This window comes from Micropterus dolomieu, linkage group LG18 (genome assembly GCF_021292245.1).
Source record: "Micropterus dolomieu isolate WLL.071019.BEF.003 ecotype Adirondacks linkage group LG18, ASM2129224v1, whole genome shotgun sequence".
NCBI lineage: Eukaryota > Metazoa > Chordata > Actinopteri > Centrarchiformes > Centrarchidae > Micropterus > Micropterus dolomieu.
Genome location: NC_060167.1, coordinates 33,493,015 through 33,515,505, shown reverse-complemented (window position 1 = coordinate 33,515,505; position 22,491 = coordinate 33,493,015). Strand labels below are relative to the sequence as shown.

Sequence of the window (22,491 nt, the reverse complement as noted above, 5' to 3'; positions counted from 1 at the left end):
ACCAGATGAAAGACTATTACAGTAATCTAACCTGCTGGAAAGCATGGATTAGTATCTCCAAGTCCTGCCTGGACATGAATCCTCTGATTCTTGCTATGTTTTTTAAGATGGATAGGATGCAGACTTTCTGATTGATTTGACATGGCTGTCAAAACTCCAAGATGCCAAGATTTTTGACTTGGTGTGTGGTTTTTAGAGCCAGAGAGTTGAGATGAGGGTAAATTTCACTTTTGTCTTTTAGCTAGAGAAAGCTATGACTTGAATAACTATTAGCACTGTGCCTGAGGGCCCCAAAAGGTTTTCCAGGGTGCGTACCGATCGCCCTGTAGTTCCCTGCTAAGTGGACTGCACAGGGTATTTGGCCATTTTAAGTGAGATTCCAAACCGCAGGGAGCACAACATGTTCACCTCAAAGGGCACTGTGAACTGTGTAGGGAAGAAGGGAACAACGGTTCATCAGTTCGAAGTTGACAAGAAAGATTACCCATAAGCCTTTGCACCTCATAGGAGCTAACAATAGAGCAGACCATAGAGTTTGTATATCTGTAATTATTATCGTTGTAACTAATGTTATCATTATTTATATGATTATTTCAGAGGTTAGGTTGCCTAAAAACAACAATGCTCATTTAAATCTTTTTAAGAATGACGCTGCATATCTTGTAAATTAATCCAATCACATTCATTCACAAGTTACGTACATTTTAATTGAATATAAATAAAAGAAGTTATGGAAATATAAGTTTTGTAATTGTATCAGTTTGTTATAACATATATTCAATATTTAATTTCAGTAAATGTCCACAGTAGCAGCAGGTATCCGAGGTGTTTACGTTACCAGGGTAACACACTGCGGAACTGACGTGTACTTTGATGATGTTGCAGGTTGTTCCGAATGGAAGAATTTGTCCAACAATATCATAGTCAACTGTGCCAAAAGCATCTAGATCTCATTAACACTAGAACTGAAATCTTGCCTAAATCAATTCCAAAACAAATATCCAGAATCTTAATGAGAACCGTCTCAGTACTGCTACTGGAATCCAGATTGAAAATTATGGAAGTAACCGTTGAGGTTGACAACTTTTTTCAATTATTTTATTAACAAGGGGAAAGGAAAGCTTCATGACTGCAGTTTTCATGGCTTCAGGAAAATTGCCCTATGACATCAAATCATCATCATTTTTAAAGAAGCTTGGTGGTAATCAATAGCATCAGATCTTGCCATTTTTACCATATTCCTTCTATGTGATTGCGGATGGGAATTGTTTATTTGCATTAAAAATTAAACTTTTAATGGCTTGTGTAATACCTTTCATTTTATTCCTGCATTTCCTTAGAATGGAGTTCAGATATAACCTATAGCCTATCAATTATACTTAAAAGAGAATGTGCTACATTGTTGCTGATGATGTTAGAGGAGAATATTGCCTAGTCCTCTCTGTTCTCTGTTCTAAATTGTAAATGTTGAGTTTCTCTCTCCCCGCGACCCTGTACGCAGGATAAGCGGTTGACGATGGATGGATGGATAGATGGATGGATGGAGTTTCTCTTTAAATATGTCAAGGTGAATTTGAAATTATGTTTGTCGCCATCTGCACTGAGCTTTTCAGCATTCCCTTTTCTCAATAATCATTGACTTGGCATTTCACTGTGATGCTTTTAGTTCACCAGAAGATGATTTAACCCTAGCAGGTGCAACGGTAGCAATGACACTATTCATTTTGCAAGTGGAATTGTCTGGAGCTGGTCCAGTTAGAGAAAACTTCCTAAAGCAAAGGTCCGGAACATCATATCGACTAACCTGCGTCCGTAGCCTACCATAACGATTAGCCTAGTTGTATCAACATATGTTCCTAGTCAACAACTGACTGCCAAATCAAATAATATTTCAACAATATTTACTTAGTTAGTTTTCACATCAAACTGAAGGGATAATAAATAATAACTACTCTAATAATAAATTCTAAATTTAAGTAAACTAAAGGCTGCATTAAAAAAAAAACAATTTTATAAAAAACACTCTTAATACATCTTAATAAATGAACAGCTTTAGTACCTCCACTTCCCTTTCATTCCCTCTTTTATAGCTACCACTTCCCTACTTCCTCTTGTTCAGTGAGAAACGTGAGCCGTGGCTTGTCTTGCCAGCTGAGACTGGAGATATATGAGATATTCTGGTTTTGAACTGCCCGTGGAAAAAACGTACATGTATGAATCTGTACATTCTTGGTTGATTGGCTGAGCACCAGACAATTGGAACACATGCAATTGGTCTGTGAGTTTCCTGGGCCGCTAAACCAGTACAGTATATGCCAGAAAAGCTGCGCGAGTTAAAATGCAAATGCTCCGTCACAAGGTAGTGATTTTCAATAATATAATAGTGACCTCTGGTCTAGAGGATCATTCACACAGTGCAAAGTGAAGGAAGGCAATGCACATAGCTTCAATGAACAAACAGTAACACCCTCAGTTATGATTAAAACAATTGTGTGTCATTAACCGTGGGCAACCCCATGTGCTGAGGCAATCCAAATGTGTCCAAAATGGTAAAAATGTGTTTGGCCCTGTTGTGAATTATAATAATTAGCATAAGTTAACATGCAATCTTCAGCCCAGATGATTAACAACTTTTTCACACAGCATATGCTCTGACAGGACTGGAGGCACTGAGGCTGTCAGCTGAATGTTTTCAACACCACTGAAAAGAGACACAGAAACCGAGGTGTGTCCGTCTGGAGATGACAACAAAGAGAAAAGGCCTTGCTCTTTTTTACGTATCCAAAGACGGAGAGAACGAGGTGGTTGGAGGCTTCGCAAATCGGTGTCCTTCTAACATGTCATGTTTTATTTATGAAATCGAATACTTGAAGTTAGTTTTTCAAGGAGCAGAGTGAAATATCAGGCAACTCTACATGCTGTCAGGGAGAAAAAAAAAACATACATTTGCAAAAATCTGTCAAGTACCTTATAGGTTAGAGTCCCTGCTGCCTGAACAGCAAAAGAGACAGTGATGAAATATAAAGAAGAAATAGGAAATACCTTTAACTGTGATGCTTCCTGTGCTGCTTGCTATGCCAAACTGGTTTCTCGCCACACAGGTGTAGAGACCAGCATCAGATTTGGTTACATTCCAAATACGAAGGTTCCCGTTGTCCAGAATGGAGACCCTGTAGTTAAAAAGGCAAATCAATCGTATTACTGCATTATCACTATATGTACTATTAATTAAAAAAAGCTGCATACATTGTAAAACTGTGTGGCATGGGGTTGACATAACAGCAGAGAACATTTCTCTAATTAAGTTCTGCATCTTTGCAGATGACAACAAAGAGAAATAGGTCTGTATTTTCAGGGGTGATTCATTCAGCACATTACTTCAAGATATCTAGGACAACAGTGGCGTCATGCCCTTTATACAATGGCCACAAGTGCTTCAAAAAAGGTCAAGAGCCCTTACATTTTCTAAATAACAAGCAAAAATGGAAATTATGCCCTTGAAAGCAAGGTACTGTGGGAAATCAAAGGTGGGCCGACTCATCAAGGTACGCTGAATTTTCATTATCTGAAATTCTCTGCTGAACCAGCAAAGTGTAAATATGAAATGGCGTCATCATGATCGGGTGCGGCCAGAAAATTGCTCTGTTCCCCTGCAAACAGTTAAATGTGTTAGAGCGTACAGATTGAATAAACATATTCAATAATACACCTCGGTATTACAGATTCAAGCAAACTGAGGAATTAACTACAGCAGGAGATGTGATTTTGTTTAAAGGCTGAGTTCAGAATTTTTCAACCTGGACCCTATTTTTCTTTTTGTGTCAATGTGACAATTGGGACAACAAGTTTTGAAATTGGTCCAGTATTAAGTGAGTGCGCTGCAGTCAACAGCAGCGAAACAGGGCTGAAGGCAATTGCGCACTTTCAAATTACATCCAATAAAGTGCTTGTTTTTGCCACTGACAAGGATTGTTATTGTGAGAATCTGACAACAATATGCAAAGGATCCCTACAGACACAGACCTTTTTTTAGAAACGTCATTATATCTTTTATCAAAGCTGCCGGATCCCACATTGAGGAAAAACTTAATTTTAACTTGCAAAACACGGGAGTTACTGGTCTTCCCCAGCCTTGGTTGGTAAGTTAGTGTTTGTGTAACTTTGGTGTTTTTGTTTGTTAGTGTTATTGTGTGAATCAAATTAAGATGGGGCTCTGATACTATGATTCACCATGGCAACAGGTAAATAAAAGGGCACATTTATCTTTAAAAAAAGATTCATTGAGTTATCTGATGGGGACAAAAATTAGGGGCCAGCAGCTGAAGATGAAAAGAAAATTATGTCGTGCAACCAATGAAATCATAACTGATAATTATTCATTGATCATGAGTGTCTAAAGCTTCATACCAATTTTTAGGCTAGTCATGAGTAACAAACTAATATCCAAACATACAGTAGCCTAAACCTTTGCTGATGTGCTTCTGTACTACGGTAACTAGGGATGGGAATTGCCACTTGACGCCCAGTATCGAGTAGTATTGAAATATCCTGTCAAACGAGTACTGCATTCGATACTTTTTGTAACTATGCCTCTTTTTTTCCTTATGTGCCTGCACTAGCAGCCACTCCATATATCCTATATCCACTGATCTAACTGTAAAGCACCACTCAAAACAATCAGTCCCTACTGTATTTAAATACTTGCATTAATTAACATTTATAATATGTTTAGTTTTTTATGGCTTTTAGTTAGACCAGTGTGGTCTATTTGTGCTTATAATGCGTTCTGTTTTTACTGGTATGGACTTTGTAACTGTTAAAAAGGTCCTATATAGGGTTAGGTTTAGGTAAGGCAACAGACCCCATACTAGACATACTAGCTGTCCAGACTGATGTCACTCCCTCAAATCACCTTTAAAGTATTCCTCTACTGCTTGATTGATTCAAAACAACTGCAGTCTGAGCTGGAACAGAGAGCTAAACAGCCATGGTAGAAGAATAAACGACACGTGACACAGAAAACAGTTCATCAGCTTCCAGCTTTTTCTTGTTTGCACTGGCGATGCGATGAACTGGATGTGTTTGTGAAATGCGGCTGATACAGTGTGACACAGTGTTATATTTTGCCACTGCTGCACTGTGTACACCGGGTCTTTTCCAAGTGGTGGATGTGATAAGAAAGTGCACAGACAGTTAATTAAAGACAATCTACTTCTAAAATCACATGGTACAGCTGAGTGGAGACTTCTTGTATATCGGGCTGAGAGAAGTGCAGAATGCAAAGAGGCCACCAGTGGCAATCACTTACATGTGTGGCATATCATTGTGTGGGACAGTCCACAGTAAATGACTTCCAACCGGAAGGCTGATAAATTTGAAGAAAATTGCCCATTAAATTGCACCACAGTCCTACAACTGACCGTAACCCTGAGCAGAGTAAGCACAATTTAAACAACTACTACACATTAATTACATTGCATTGCTGGTGCATCATCAATTAACTAGTGGCCTTTTTTTTTTCAAATCAGCAAGAGAACAAACTCTGACCCAATTCAAGTTAACCAGCACAAGCTCACGGCCAATACTTCAACATAACTAAATACCTCCATTTGTGCTCTGTATATCCACAATCCCCTTATCCTCAGGGACTAAACAGATACCATGTGACTTGTACACCATGCATTTTCTAGGGGGGAGGCTCTGTGGAGAGCAAACAAGTGGTGGCGCATTCAAGCACAATGGCTCTTACAGAGAGTTAAATCCTCAGTAGCCATCCTGTGGAGCCAAGACTTTTCTTTCTCACCACATCGTCTACTGGGGAGGCCCTTTCCTTTCAACAAAATTACAAAAACAGGAGCAGACTGGCTGTCTGCATAAGTGTTAGTTTTAGTTTGAAGCTAATGGAAGATGAGACAGATGAGGTCAAATACAGTGGAAGTCATCCGAGGCGCAGCAGTAGTGAATACGAGATGGAGGCTTACTAGTAACACATTTCAGTTTTACTCATGTCTGCGCGATGTGCCCAATATGTGAGGAGACATTTCCCACCTCCATCCCGAGAGAAGCCAGTGGAGGGGCAGGTATCAATAATTCACAGATAAGATGAACACAAGTGGCACTCCTTTCATCCCTGCCTCACACAGGTTTAATGGACACAGGCAATAATTCTCCTAAAAGGAAGCGATTATTTGTGAACAAGGCGAGCTGGCCAAATGCACTTGTGTAATCCTAAAAAAAAAACAAACAAAAAAAACCCCACAGGTGTGTATTTTGGATGAGATCAAGCCTCAGAGGACAGGGTCTGAACAGTGTTGATCTTCCCCGCTCTGTGACAAGATGAAAGAGACAAATAACATCAGTCACAGAGCAGCTATCACAGCCACTGTGAAGTGGAAATCGCAGGAAAGAGCCGGGTTCTGTTTTTTTTTTGTTATTTCCTTACATTGTCTTTGAGACACTGTTAACAGACGCTGCCTTTTTGTAAGCTTCCTCACAATCAAAAAGGCACTTGAAAGCCTTGTTTTGATGTTTCATTCAGACATATTTTGTCTTTGATCTGTTTGATAAATTCTACATCGTGCAAGGAAACTGTCACAATCCAAATAATGAGTCACAAAAAAAAGGCATGAAAATTGTGTGTTGAGAGCAGGGGCTTTGAAACGAAGTGTGGGCCTGGAATGTACAGCGACTTTCTAATGGCAGGAGCCTCATGCTCAAATAGTGGAATCATGTTCACTCACACGCTACCTAAATGCACAAACTTGCTAATGCCGTTGAAGTACAGGAGCGCACTCAGACAAATTTAACATACAGACAATACGTCCAATCCCAGATTAGATTCTGATTTGAGTTTCAAACAGGACTGTTAGCGAATACTCTGAGATGCCATGGCTGATTCCTAGCATGACTGCAAGTTCGAGGTCTGTACCAACTACTTAATTAACAGGATAAATAATACAGGCCTGTGAAAATAGGGGTTACGATTCTATCAGTGGAATTACTCAACCATGAGACCACAGCAAGAGAGATCATCACAAGCTTACAGTGATTTCACCAAATAATTAGTCTCAGCTAAGGCTTTCTATAAACAAAGATTATTGCCTCAGTGCACACACAGCTTTCTCAACTCAACACACTTCTAAATACCAGTCCACTAAATCGGAAAAGTAAGTGGGAAAAAGTACTGCAGGGGATGTGTTTGATATTGTGTTTTCCTACCACAGTAAGTTCACAGATAAGGTGAGGTGCGTCTGCGTAACTATTTCCAACCCACACTGACCATCGTCGACCTCGCTGCAGGTGATTTTTCTAATCATAATTGTATCAAAACGTCGGCGTAGCTAACAGCGCTGGAAGCAAGAGGCTGTAATTTGGCGAGAGAAAGAGGCGAGGGTCACCGTTTCCTCTGAGCCGGGACAAGGGGTGGGACCTAACATCAGTTGTTGATCTATGCTCTTGACTCCTTTAAAACCATGAAGTGTATAGGGGGGGAGGGGCTGTCTGAGATAAATTGAAAGGCTGTCTCTCCTAAGGTTTCCCACAGCGTGCTGTGCTGCAGGGAAACGGCTGTGTCAGTGGCATAAATCAAGCCCAGCTGTGGAGTGAAGACCCAGGACGCTAAAGCCTGGTGAGCACGATGCAACTGCGGTGCAACTTCTCAGATGTCTGCTTTGCACAGCATAATGACTAAGTGAATGTACGTATCTTTTCTTGTGAAGTAGTCATCACGGTTAATGGTCAATTAGAGACCACAAAGAAGGTATGCTCTTGATTTTCTTTGCTGGGACTGACCCATGCTAGTGAAACAGGGACACCTAGGCATTTACTTTACTGACAATTCTCCAATATAGGTGTAATTCATATTGATTTTTGCTTTACCAGTGACTCTAACCATCAGATCATTACTGCAGGGCTCTATGGTAGGAGATGATTAGGTTGAGGTCTGCCAGAAAGACTTTAGGGAGATAGGTCGACAGGAAGTTGTATTAAAACAAATCCTTCAGAGGGGGAAATCATGATGGTTGTGTGTCTGCACGGTTGAGTGGTGTGCGCTGCTGACTGGGTGGCACGACGTCCAATTGGGTCACTCTGCGCTGTTGACCGGGATCCGCGCAATGTCCACTGGGTGGCGCAGGATGTCTGGATAGGTGGTGTCCAGTAAGTTGATAGGTGGTGTGCAGTTCGTGAGGGGCTTTGAATTCAGTAGCTATCCATATGGTTGTACTGGGCAGCTTCCAGGTGTTAATGTGTGATCTGGGGCTTTCTCCCACTGAAAACCTCCCTGAATAATAAATGAAACAAAGCTAGCAATGTTAATGATATTTCTGCTGTTTGAAGCAAGCCAGTGGTGTGGCTCTAGTCAATTGGTTGGCCAGTCAATCACTTTTGTACAGAGTGAAATATCTTTACAAATATTTAATAGGACCACCAAGAGGTAGACAGTTGTGGTTTTGAGTGAAAAGTCTCGACAGTTGTTTGATCAATTTCCATGAAATTTGATTCAGATATTCATGTTCTCCACATAAAGAATAGTGATTATTTTGGTGATCCCTTAACTTAACATCTCTCACTGCCATAGGTCAAAATTCCCCTTAAAAACAATTAGCCTGAGCTCTGCTTTGTTTAGTGCTACTTAACAAGTGTAAGCAAGCTAACACACCGCCTTTTCGTTCTGTAAATGTTAATGTTGTTGTAAAGCACTTTGTGACTCTGTCTGTGAAAAGCGCTATACAAATACTTACTTACTAATCGATTATCGTGACCACGGTAAACATTATACCTACTAAACCTATTAATGTTGTTGTGTCATTGTGCAAAAGTAATTTGAATTTTAACACAGCTTAAAGCACCACTGTGTCCAAGTGCAGCGTTCACAGAGCTGCTAGCTTGGCTGTGGACTTAGGGGGGAAAAAGGGGAAAGCATTCTGGGACCCAGCTGCTAGGGGGGCTCATGCAGTCCAGCACTAATGATGTTCATTCTAAATATAAGCAAAGATAACCAAATTTAATTTTGAACCAAAAAACTCACCATTACTTATTAAAATAACAAAATGAAAACCCCCTCTCCTGAAAATGCTATGAGTAATATTTGTTGTATGCAACGTCAAAACATGAAAAGTGCACCGCATGCAGTAGGCCATGTATGTGTTTATGTGGGAGATAGAGAGAGAGCACAGCATGCGTTGACATGAGTAAAGCAGATTTGCGGAGGGCCCATTTACTGGACCTTTTCAGGGGCCCAGTCATTTCTGTGGGCAGGCCTGAAAGGGACCGTTGAATACTTAAACAAACCTGACCCTAAAAATATCAAAAGCATGTCATAATTTTATATTTAGCCTTGACCTTATAACCATCACTGATGCTGCAGGAAATAAACATAGAGGTCCTAAACTGGAACTAAACAAACCACTGCAGGACAATAAAACTTGAAGAGATGCTGTATGTACCAGATACTTTCTTCACATGATGTCTACTGATCTCTTACTGAAGAGTGGGCAACCAATGTGTTGTGCTTTTGGGGTCTGGAGTATGTATAACGCTACAGGAGAGGGTTGGAGAACTGTGCACTTTTGTGAGCAGGATGATGGTAGAATAGCCTACCTTACAGACAACTACCATCAGTCAGGTAGAAAATGTCTGTCTCACAGGGATCTTTTGGAGGAGTCAATTCAAGATCAACAACAATAAAACAAGTGCCCTCGTAGCCACTGTTGCAGGGAGCTCTCGCTTTGAGACAGAGCAAATGATTAAAAATGACAAAATCAAACTCATTCTCAGTCTGAACAAAGGCAAACTCTGCAACTGGAAGCTTTTCTACATTAACAGTGGAGAAAGTTCCAGACAAAACCTGAAATGCCTTTTCTTTTTATTCACTGTGTATTGACACTCGTCTCTAGGGCACCGGCTATCATTAAAGCTTCTTTGGCAATATTAAAAATATAAAAATACGGCCAGGGACAGGGGTGCACTTATTCTATGAAATGCACACTACTGCTACTGCTCCAGTGTGTATTACCCTAATGTATGCATGGAAATGGCTTCCCTCCCAGCCTTTAGCAGCCTCTATTATTTAGATAGATAGCAAGAAATGTACACTTGTGCACTGAATTATAGTGCTATTCTATATATATAACTGTCATAGGTACAGTTTGACCATTAGATGTTCCATTTCCAGAATTGGTCTCCAAATTAATTTTCTAAATAACAAGAAATCTTTTCATAATGCTGAGATAAATAAAATTAAATGCACAACACACTTTGCTATCTGGTCTTACTTCAACAATAAAGGGAATGAAAATATTGTTAACTTGTTTTTGTTGGCTGGGGCGCGGTTTAGCTCAGCTGGTAGAGCACGTGGCCCATTTATAAGGCCCAGTCCTACCTGCAGCGGCCAAGCTTCGAATCCAGCCTGTGGCCCTTTGCTGCGTGTCGCACTACTATCTTTGTACCCCTCGTTTCCTACCACTTTCCTGTCCATTAAAGGCAAAAAATATCTTTAAAAAACAAGCTTGTTATTGGCGCCTTTAATGACAAAAACAGTTTTTCCTCACTAACTCTCTCTCACATACACATGCAAATGAACCTTCTCAGAACAAATGTTGTGTAAAAGTGTGCATTTTTTTAAGAAGGCGTCTTAATGTAGCTGACTGAAAACATCTTAATTCCAGCCTGCGGAACGTGATGCAGTGGTAATTGCTAATTGCATTGTGAGGACAGGGAGCTTATCGGCTTGGGCCGCAGAGAGGTCTGCGTATGTACTTCCAGACGATTCCTTCAATCACAAACTGCTCTCCTGGTCTATTCCCCTTCCAGAGATATTCATCTCTTCTCATGTGCTGAGGTATCCCTTCAGGAATAAAGAGCACACACATGTTCCACAGGAAATTGTCAGAGGAACCAAGATGGATTACTCATGCTGCGCTGGCGGATTCTCACTTTGAAAAATGATATCAGCCACAGTCTTCCAGATAAAAATAATCCCAGCGAGCAGTACATGGGAAGCAGGCGGGTAAAGAGGGGTCTGACCTAATCTCAGCAAACATCTCAGAATTCACTTTATCTCTGGTTTGAGATTTATTTGAGTTTAGTCAGCACCATATTCTTCACAGAAACAAGGTTTACTACCCCCCCCCCTCGTCTTCTCCAGAAAAGGAAAAACTGCTAATATAGCAAATGTACAGTAATACTGATGGATGGTTGAAAATTTATGGCACTACACTATTTGATGTCATAATGACATACATATATATACTGTATATATTTCATGGAGGGACAAGCCGCTGCATGACATGTACCACAGACAAATAGAAGAAGTGGCTGATATTAAGAAATCCTACCAGTGGATGGAAAAGGCTGGGCTAAAGGACAGCACAGAAGCACTAATAATGGCGGCACAAGAACAGGCACTCAGTACAAGATCAATAGAGGCTGGGGTCTACCACACCAGGCAGGACCCCAGGTGCAGACTGTGCAAGGATGCCCCTGAGACAGTACAGCACATAACAGCAGGGTGTAAGATGCAGGCAGGAAGTGCGTACATGGAACGCCATAACCAGGTAGCTGGCATAGTGTACAGGAACATCTGCTATGAGTATGGGCTGGAAGTCCCAAGGTCAAAATGGAAGACGCCTCCTAAGGTAGTTGAGAATGACCGAGCTAAGATCCTGTGGGACTTCAAGATCCAGACTGACAAACTGGTGATGGCTAACCAACCAGACATCGTGTTGATCGACAAACAGCAGAAGAAGGCTGCAGTGATAGATGTGGCGATCCCAAGCGACAGCAACATCAAGAAGAAGGAACACGAGAAGCTTGAGAAATACCAAGGGCTGAAGGAGGAGCTCGAAAAGATGTGGAAAGTAAGAGCAACTGTGGTGCCAGTGGTAATCGGAGAACTGGGGGCTGTGACCCCCAAACTGGGAGAGTGGCTACAGCATATTCCAGGTAAAACATCAGAGGTCTCTGTCCAGAAGAGTGCAGTCCTAGGAACAGCTAAGATACTACGCATAACCCTCAAACTCCCAGGCCTCTGGACTGGACCCGAGCTTGAGGATGACACATACCTCCCCCCGCAAGGGGTGAGAGGGGGATTATTATACATATATATACAAAAGGAATGGTTTGAAGGACAAGGAGTTCAAGGTGTTGACTTGGCCTCCAAATTCCCCAGATCTCACTTCAATTGAGCATCTGTGGAATGAGCTGGACAACCAAGTCTGATCCATGGGGGATCTGCTGCTAAAGTCTTACTGCCAGATACCACAGTACACCTTCAGAGGTCTTGTGGAGTCCATTCCTTGATCGGTCAGGGCTGTTTCGTTGTTTGCATGTGCCAGATTCATTCAAAATCACCGTTCTGTGACGTTTGTGTGTTGACACCAGAATTAGACACTACAAATTTTGACACACATGTTATTAAGGCAACACAGTTTGTCAAGTGTGGAGTGTTGCCAGAACTGCTAGGAAAATCGTTTATATGAAATGCACTGCTGAATCTTGCTCAGAGCTCAAGTTGCACAGGGGAAAAGTCACACAAATGAGTTACTCTGTGAGTGTGGGACAACAGTACTGTGGGGGAACTATTGACATTTTGAAAATATTGGCTGCTGCTTGTTATACAGTTACCTGGCTTGTTTCTAAAACACATAAATAAAGGAGCAATTTGATACACATTTCATAGAAGTAAACATTTATAGGAGGTAGGACATTTTTACTAGAAGATAAAACACAATTAGCGATTCAACCTATTCCAAGTTCCATTGCTGTTCTGACCCAAGGTTTTACAGTGTTTTCTGTGTCGAATCATCTTGTCATCTATTAGTCTTTACATTCTTTCTTTACATAGTTTTCATGTCTAAGGCTGGATATTAATATTAAAGAGGTGGTATTATGCTTTTTATTATCCCCTCTCCTTTATTGAGTTATATATCTTTTTTGTGCATGTAACAGGTTTGCAAAGTGAAAAAGCAAAGTCCAGCCCAAAGGGAGTTCCCATCTCCCACAGAAAGCTCTGCTCTGAACTGCTTGAAAACAGTAGTCCAGCCCTTCACTTCCTTTACTTGTGACGTCACAATGAAAACACGTCATAAAGCTAGCTAAGCGGCTACCGACTCGCCTTTGTTTGGGTTTCCATTGTAGAAATGTTGTACCTGCTTCCAGGTACTTTTTTTCATATCACCTCACCTCCGTCGAGGTTCCAAGCGAGCTGAGGGATACTAAAATGTAACGTGAAAACACAACAGACTGCTGATTGGTCAGAGAGAATCGTCACTATTCACTGCATCATCATTGCTGCACCAGACCGAGGCCAGCAACAGGAAGTTTTATATTTTACAGTTGCGTATGGAATTTCATCACTAAATCCACTTCTGAGAAGTTTTGAGGTGAGAAATCAGCTGTGTAGATTTCGAATATTGACAGTTTTACGAGAAGTGATGGCGGAATAAAAATGTGCTTGAGGAGTTGAGGAGCTCCACATGTGCAACTCCCAGCAAAGATTTTGTACAAGTAAGATGCATCACTCTGTAGCTCAAGAGCGGAGCGTACAACACACAGGGTGAAAAGAGGAGCTGCAGCAAAAATATGGTGTTTTTTGAAAATTAAACCATGTAAACCTGTTCTGGTACAACCCCTAAATAAGATTTTGAACCTGAAAATGAGCAGAATACCACCTCTTTAACTAATATTCACTTCATCAATCTGAAGGCACTATAGTTTTACACAAATTCCATAGACCACAACATGTTAACACAATCCTGCCTTCCACTTTGCCATTTTGTTCCACTCTATTAAGGCTTGCAGGTAAAGTTGAGCCCAGAATTGTATATTTCTGCCTCAACTTTCCAATTACTCTTTCAACATGGATTCTCACACGATTCTCAAACAGATTCAATCTGTTTGTGGCTAAACTGTTTCCTCCCTTGTGTGAATGGAGGTGTTACTAATTCTGCACACAATAAGCCGACACTATCATCTACCCTGAAATCCTGGTCAGCCAGTACCAAGCCCCTTATCAGGAACCCACTGTGTTTGCTAAAGTGTTTGTCTGTGAAAAGTCCACCCCAGGCATTTGACACAAAGAAGAGGCTCCCCTGTGGGGAGATTGAAATAAGAAACTTTATAGTGTTGTGTCGTTTGTGGTTGCTCCATGTTTGAGCTTGAGCTTGAGCTTTTAAGTCTGAAGTACGCTCTATGAACACTTTAAAGTAGGCAATTACACTTAGGTGCTGTGACCCGGATGGGAGTGAGGTTTAGGAGACTGAGTGTGATGGAAGCCAGCGAGGCTGTGCATTGAGTAAACCTCACTCCCCGACACCTTAAGAGACGCGCTGGTAATCTACGCTAGTGCCCATGGCTTTTAGCCTCCTCGTCGCCTCCCGTACCCGAGGTTGCTAGTTCGAGTCAGGACTATGCAGTACAACTCGGGGCTGTCAAAACCTTCTTTGTGAAGTACCCACTTATAAGGACAACTGGGTTTGTCTTGGCTAGCTAACGCAATCTAACCTTTCCCCTATTTGACTGTAGAACAAAAGGCTCATCATCATGATGCTTTTTAATAGATGCTGACAGTTCACAGTTACACTGAATAAAAGTATTAAGTACAATATACAACTTAAGGCATGATTTTACCCAAAACTCCAACATTCTTGGACACAAAATGTCAACTGCAAATCCACATTTTGTGCCTGTTTTCCAGATGTTTCTGTGAATTGCAGCAATCCATTTCCTTCTCTTTTCTTTAGCTTTCGGCAGTCTGTAAAAAAATAGCTCAGATTTTTTGTTGAATCCCTTTGTACAGTCAATCACACAATAGTTCTCTCCCATTTAGACATTGTTTTTTGTGTTTTGCAGCATTCAAGCTAAATGCTAAAGCTGCCACTCAGTCAGTCTTTCTACCACTCTTCAGCTGGCTTCAGCCCTTCTGTGAGTCTTTATTATTTTAATTGGCTAGCTTGATTATTTACTAATTTTATTTACTAATCAAGCAAGCCATACACCTTGCCTCCCTTCCAAAACAACTCTAATTTATTTTGGAAGGGAGGCAAGGTGTATGGCTTGTAGTGGAAACAAAGGTTCAAACAACCTAATGAGATTATTTCTGCCTCCTGAGCAGCTCTAACTCAGAGACATCTTTGGATAAATAAAACATTTAATCTGCTATGAGGATGCGTGTGCCAGCAGGCACCTCTGAACAGTATTGGGTGTTGTCTGCAGCTGCAAGGATCAGCAACGCACTAATCCTCCGTTTGCTCCCATTCTCTGGTGAGGGGGATCCTTCATATGAGGCTTTTTTAAGCTACAGCCAGGGTGGAGAGGTGTAGGCAAAGACAAAATGAAAAGCCCCAGTCAGCTGTCTACGGCATCCTTGTCAAGTAGTAAAACTTTCCTCACGGCAAAATAATGAAATAACTCGTTCTGTGCACACAAGCTTTCAGTATTCAGGCCTGGCACTGCTCACTCACACACAGCGATAACCTCAGCAGAGAGTCAGAACTGCACTTCACAAGCAGATGTTCAATTAGAGGCAAATGAGCAAATTAGAGATCTGGTGAGGAAAAATGTGAAGTGACATTTAAACATGATAAACAATGTTTTTAATAAGTATAACAGCATGCAACCTAAGAATAAGGAGACTGAAATATCAGTGCTTGGCAGGGATCATTTAATCACCACCCTTATTAATACACCTGTTTCCATACAGCGCTTATTAATTCCAAGTCTTCCTAAAATCAAGCCCTGAGACATCTGATGAAGCTCTTATTAAAATCTCCTTGAAAAAGAACAAAGACATCACGGTAAGATAAGAAGATATGTGATAAGTAAATTAATGCAAAGTTTTCTACACTGCCTCTTCCACAGTGTCAGTGTTCTCATGACACTGATTCTTTCTGGAGAGCGTCTGGCAGAGCAGATGGGCTTATAAATGGAGATCACTCTGCGAGACATCTCTTCATTTACGTGACGTCCATTCTTATTTGCTCTGCCAATGTAGGAGGGATTTATAATATGCAAAAGGGACAGTGTACCAGTGTGTCATGACTACAGATAGAATCTGGCCAATCCAAGCAAGTGTTGCTCTCTCTACAGACTAATGGACTAATTAACAACCAGGCCACATACAGATTCCCTGCTGTGTCTTCTCAATTTCAACTCAGTGAGCCACTCAAAAACTTGTAGTTGTAAGTTCACACCTACAGCTCAGACCTTAATAGACAGCAATTAAAGGTATAAACACACCTAGCGGATTATTTCAAAATTGCTCCAGGCACGAAGTGAGACAGAGAACATCCTGCGATTTCTCATGCTCACTGATTCATGTGGCAGTCTTCATTTTAATATGTGTGTCAATAGTTTGGCAAAAGAAAAAAGCAGATTTCAAGAGGCCTCAAAGTGTACATGTGCGCTCAATTTGTCATAGGGATTAAAAAAAAATTTGGGAGGAAGCAGGGGCTGACATTCGGGCCACTTTCCCAACGGTATTTAACTTCTCAATGTAAATTGTGCAGCCTTTAAAGCAACTGGCCCATTAGTGTGTCAAGCTGCATCGATGTAGCTTTGAGATTTGATAGTGTTTTCTTGACAAACGTAAGTGTACTTTTGACATGTTAAACACCAAATTGCTGTGCAACCATTTTTTAAGGTTCAATAACTTGTTGGACCCCCTCACACACATTCCACTGCCTGCGCAAGCTACTATAGGAGGTAACCCATTTTCAGTGTTAAACTTTATTTCCCTAGGTGAAGGTTCTAACTCGACCGTCGAGAAGGACTGCTTTTGTTGTCTCTTTTGTCTTGTGTTTGCTGAACACCTTCTTGGATCCCAAGGGAGACTGTTGCACACACCATAACGATCTCAGACTTGCAGAAGTAAGATTATTATTAGAAAGATTATGAGATAGGTTTATAACTGTGTTATTCTAACCTCTGGCTTCATTGTGGTGATTTCTGTGAGAAATAACGACTGCCGCATGCTGTTGACTGCTGTGTGCTTTCGTTCCTAGCACGTTTCATTGCTTATATCGGTACCACACTGATGGGCCTTTTCTCGTTTCTTTTGTCTGCCTGTTCCTGTGTGATAAAGTGGTAGTTATTTTGGTTTACCACAGTAATTAGGCTGTGTGGTTTTTTTTTACCTGTGTTAGTCACTGCCACTGCATGCAGAGTGAGTGATAATATTTTATCAGGATCAAAGTCCTGTTAAATCACAACCCCCCGCTTCCCGCACACACACATTGTATGCTTCTTTTGTTTTGCTTAGAATAGATGATAGTGGTTTATTGGCTAAAGCTGTTGATCATTCATCTGTGCGGAAGTAAATAAATCCTTTTCAAAAGCAGATATCATGAGTTGCTCATGATATTTCTCTGCGTCATAAAGGTGGGGTAAGCGATTCTGGAGAAATCCAATACCATGAAAAATGTTGTGATATAGACTGAACAACGACACAGCAAGTAATATATGTAATATTAGCTAGGCTGTGGGTTAGCAAACTGTTGCTACTTGCTGCCGCAAAGCTAACATGAGATTGTCCCAGAGCAGCACAGCAGACGTCTGTCGATTATCCAACTTAAAACTTCACCGTAGTGCACAGCATTGTCCCCTAACAAAACTGTTACCGTACCGCAACAAATAAACGATAGACAGGTTTAGAAAGTAAAGGAATACATACATACAAAAAAAGTAACTGCATTCCGTTTTTTTTTTTACATTTTGTAAAAACAGGGATTACTTAAATTCCCCATGAAACGGAAAGCGGAGCGCTAAAAAACACAATGCTAGGGACTTGCCACAGATATTGATTGGCCTTTACAGTAGACAGTAGTTGACAGTAGTTGAATGTGCAGCTCGACCAGGACCAAAACATACCCTCAAAGACCGATGGAGGCCATAATGTAAATGCTCTGTACTTGTATAGCGCCTTTCTAGTCTTTTCGACCACTCAAAGCGCTTTTACACTACATCTGCATTCACCAGTCACACACATTCATACACTGAGCCTAAGTGCTCAAACGGAAACTAACATTCACACTCACTCATACACTGGCGGAATAGCCGCCAGGGGCAATTCGGGGTTCAGTATCTTGCCCAAGGACACTTCGACATGCAACTAGGGGGAGCCAGGGATTGAACCACCGACCTTCCAATTAACGGCCAACCCGCTCTACCTCCTGAGCCACAGCCACCCCATGCTGTACCAACAGTACCAAGGTGGTTTTCCTGCTGGGTTTGGCTCTTGGCTCCCTGGGGCTGAGTCAGCTAACAGGACCACTAGCTGCACAGCTAACCAAGCTAACTATCTACAGAGACAGACTGATAATGTAGCGTTAGCAGCAGTTAGCGGTTTAGCAAAAAGTAAAGCAGTTTGCAAATCATCTTGTGCTGGATTCCCTATTGGTCTTTGAGGATGTGTTCGGCCCTGTTCACTGCGAGTCTGCTGAGCGCATTCGTTGCCCGCTCGCTCGGCACTCTGATCTCATGGTCCAATGTTCAGGAGACTTAAATAAGACTTATTTAAGATAATGTAGAGATCTCATCTTTTTATCAGAGTAAGACCGAGATGAGTTTTTTGCTCCTGAGGCCAATATGATAAAACTGAGACATATTTGAGAAGAATCACGGGATCCCAGGAGTCATAGCTGAGTTTTCTTTTAGCTATTTCTCTGATTTCATGGTCCAATGTTCAGGAGACTTAAATTAGACTTATTTAAGATCAGTTAGAGATCTCTTGTTTTGATCAGAGTCAGACATAAATGAGATTTTATATGGTTGTTTCTGAATTTGAGAAGTGGGAGAAAAGGCCTTTGGTCTCACCTTGGTATTAAATGCAGCTCATTTGTGTCTAGGAGAAAAGAAGGAAACAACTATGAGATCTCATCTTGGATTTTGCTTTCCTATGTGCAGTTCACATTCTTGCGTCGCTCCCTACATCATTCCCTGCCAAGTCCTCCCGCCCATGGCCTGAAAACATCCAGTTGACACCTTTATAGTCTTTATACACTAAAGACATTGTGTGGGCTTGTTGGGAAGTCCCACAACATTTCTTGTATCTACGTTTAGAGGCTACAGGGCTAATGACATCACAATTTTGGCTTGACTTTCATTTTTCAAACCTATCCTACACACATTCTCTCTTGTCTGTACAATCACAAACCGTTTGCATAAGACCTTTTCAAACATCATGTCCTAACCACGGCCAAAAATTACAGACATCTGCCACAATGTTGTAAACAGTGGTGTAAACATTTCTAGTTTTAACGCTGCTAATTGTAATGTGTTATGTAACCCCCAAATAAGCAGTGACTTACTTGCAATGTGTGATAAGACACAGTTTGTTTGAAGTGATCAACCATGAATACACTTACAGAATAAGACAGTGTTGACTTAGATACTTAAAAACCACTGAAGAGGGAGTGTTTTCCAACAAGATTAGTGTTTCTACCTTATCTTTTCACAACCAAACAGACTAATAAAGGTTATTTGTTATCACTGGCCAAGCAGGCCACTAAGACAAAGGTGGCTGTGAGATTTCCGGGCAGCAATGTGCATTTTTATTTTACATAACATTTTGGTAAATGCATCAAAATCTAGCCATACCTATTTCATAAAAGAAGGTGAAATTTCTGTCATTTTAAAAACATCAAACTATAAAATGTTCCTGATTTTCATCTCTTATCATTTCTTTCATATATTCAGTTAGAATTATCAGAAATTATCACCACATCGAAGTGAAGTTCAGTAACTAATTTAGGAACCAATAGAAACACACTGTAGCAGTTTAAGATCAGTGAATTTCTATAGTGTTGAATTAAAGTAACTCCCTCAACATTTTATGCAAGGCAGAGCAAAGATTTTGCATTTGCACTTTTCTAAGACAAGCCATGATATATAAACTAAAATAGTGAGAGATTTTATACAGCCTTTATCCCCCCCTCCACCCCCCCTTCCAGTAGCAACCTTCCTTTATGTTTCTTTCAGTGTGCCAGGGGACTGTACATCTCACAAACCACTAATCTGGAGTAAAACTTTGAACAGATGTTACCTTGGCAACAAGCTTCCTGTACTCACCATGTTCAAAGATGTCACTCAAATAGTTACACTCCGAAGTGCACAACAAACACTGGTGCAGCATTTTACACAGTTCGCATTTTTAATAGGTATGTAACCATATAAAATAGTTTGACTCATGAATGAATCATTAGAGAAATAGAGAATGTTTGAAAGTAGTACACTTTTTAAAACACATAAAATAACACTGAAGTTCCACATATGCTGTCTGTGTAACAAAGAGTGGGGTCACATAATTACACTTTCTTCTCTCAGCGCAAACTGTTTAAAAGAACTGTTTTGAGAGGGGTCCGACTGCAGACCTCCACTGTGGAGTCGCTTCCGGTGCAGGCTCCGCTCTCAAGCCAGCTCCACTGTCAGGACAGGAAATAACAAACTTTGAAGATTTTTTCTTTACATCCCCCAAAGGACGTAACCTAACCCATTGTCCGTTGTTTTTGCTACAGTAAATGTCGTGACGGTAGGTGACTAATTTGCATTATCCAAAACATTTAAAATGCGTGGGTCTTAGCATATGTTTGCCGTCAAAATAGCTACAGCTACCAATATTTGTAAATCTAAATCACGCAAATTACAGAATGTTACACACGGTGGCTAGCATTAGTTCCTGAAGTAGCATGGTAGGATGAGCTTTCTGTGGATAACGTGTACATATAACTATGTGTTTGGCTTTATTAATTGTTTTTGTAAAGAATTAAGCAATGGCATTTCTGCATTTCTCCTAAGATTATGACTATGACGCTCAGGTTGGTTATTTGTCATCCAAAAGCAGATTAAAATAAAGATTTAAAGTTTTTCTATCGTTCATGCCGTTCAGTGTAGATGAAAATTTATACGGAAACAAGCTGTTTTCACACTTTAACAGTTAACTTACGTTATCCACAAAAAATGATTTAATCCCACCATACAACTTCAGGAGCCACCGTTGGCATATACTAATTTGTGTGATTTAGATTTACAAATATTGGTATCTATTTTGACGGCGAACATATGCCAAGAGCCATGCATTCAGACCTTTTTCAATTTGGATAATCCAAACTAGTCACTGCTGCCGACTCCTTTTCTAACTGGGTAATGTGTGTGTACACAGTGGATAAAGCTAAAGTACTATTACAGTACTATTTACTCATAGTAAAGTGAATGTGTCACTTTCATTTTTAAAAAGTGGATATTTAGGATAATTACTGATACAGGTAAACAGGTTGTATTGTATGTGTGTTCATTATTATGGATTTTACAGTTTTGTAGCTAGCTGTAGTCTATATAGTCCAGTTCCCACAGTTGTCAGTTTTTCATATTAAATCCAGCTTATTGCAGTAAAATGCCGTAGTATATAATTCTTCAAAAGGAAATTATGAAGGAGAAGTGTATGTGTGTGTGTGTTTTCTCTTTTGAGAAAGACAAGAAAAGCTTCCAATGTTTAATCAATGGCTTTTAAGTTTTTCTGTGAATTTATGTTGCTAAATTGTATGGAGGGAGTTTATGTCCTATTTTGACAGAACAAATCAATAGATAGATACTATTACTAGTAGAATTATTAATTGATATACAGTAGGCTTTGTTGCCACACTGGCATTGAAACTCACGTTATCCGCCATGTAGTAAGGCTAAAATCAATACATATATGCTACAATTGAGGAGTTATTAGTTTTTACATTACAATGTTGACTAATTAATTAAATATAAACGACAAAATCACTTCCCCTAGAAGTGTCTACACAATTTTATTGTAGAATTTTTGTGTGCTTTCCTGTTTCCTGTTGAATCACATGATTTTATTTTGTATTTTGTGTGTGTTTCCTGTCCTGACAGTGGAGCCGACCTTAGAGTGGAGCCTGCACCGGAGGATTTTTAATTTTAAACCTAAAAAAGGTCATCTAATTTGTATTATATATATATATATATAATTGTGGACTAAATTGAGTTTTTGAATATCACAAATGGTATAATCATTGGTTGGCTTGGTCTAGTGCTCAAAGACTGTTAATGAATGAAATCATTTATTACATGGTAAAACTACAAACTACTATTTAGCAGTTATTTTCATTTAATTGAAGTTTTTGGAATTTTACCTAAATAAACTGATACATAAAAAACATTCCTTTATACCCCAGCATAAATAACTTTTTTGAGTGGTATGATGCATAACCTAGAAAAAAAACATACAGTACAATAAAAGAAAATACATTTTAGCATAAAGCATTTGCATCACATTGCCATATCTCAAACGCATTTTAAATATATGACCTTTTGGACTGTGCTTAGTAAAAGGAATTGCCATGGATACCTGGGGCATGCTGAACTTCTGACTGTCACCCAACTCTTGGGGGAGGAGAGGAGGGGAACAGAGAGTAAATGCAACAAAGAGCCAAACAAATGTATTAATCAAATGTTTTTTTAACTAATGCATTACATCCTCTTCTTTTG

General features: G+C 40.2%; 1 protein-coding gene across 3 annotated transcripts in view; it reads right to left on the bottom strand.

The window, feature by feature from the left end:
• cntn4 (contactin 4) overlaps nt 1-22,491 on the bottom strand; it is a 166,079-nt gene that overhangs the window by 22,249 nt on the left and 121,339 nt on the right. For all 3 annotated transcript variants that reach the window (XM_046029172.1, XM_046029174.1, XM_046029175.1), the window contains one exon: nt 3,043-3,170. In XM_046029172.1, coding sequence (XP_045885128.1) covers nt 3,043-3,170 — 128 coding nt within the window. The remainder of the gene's footprint in view (nt 1-3,042; nt 3,171-22,491) is intronic.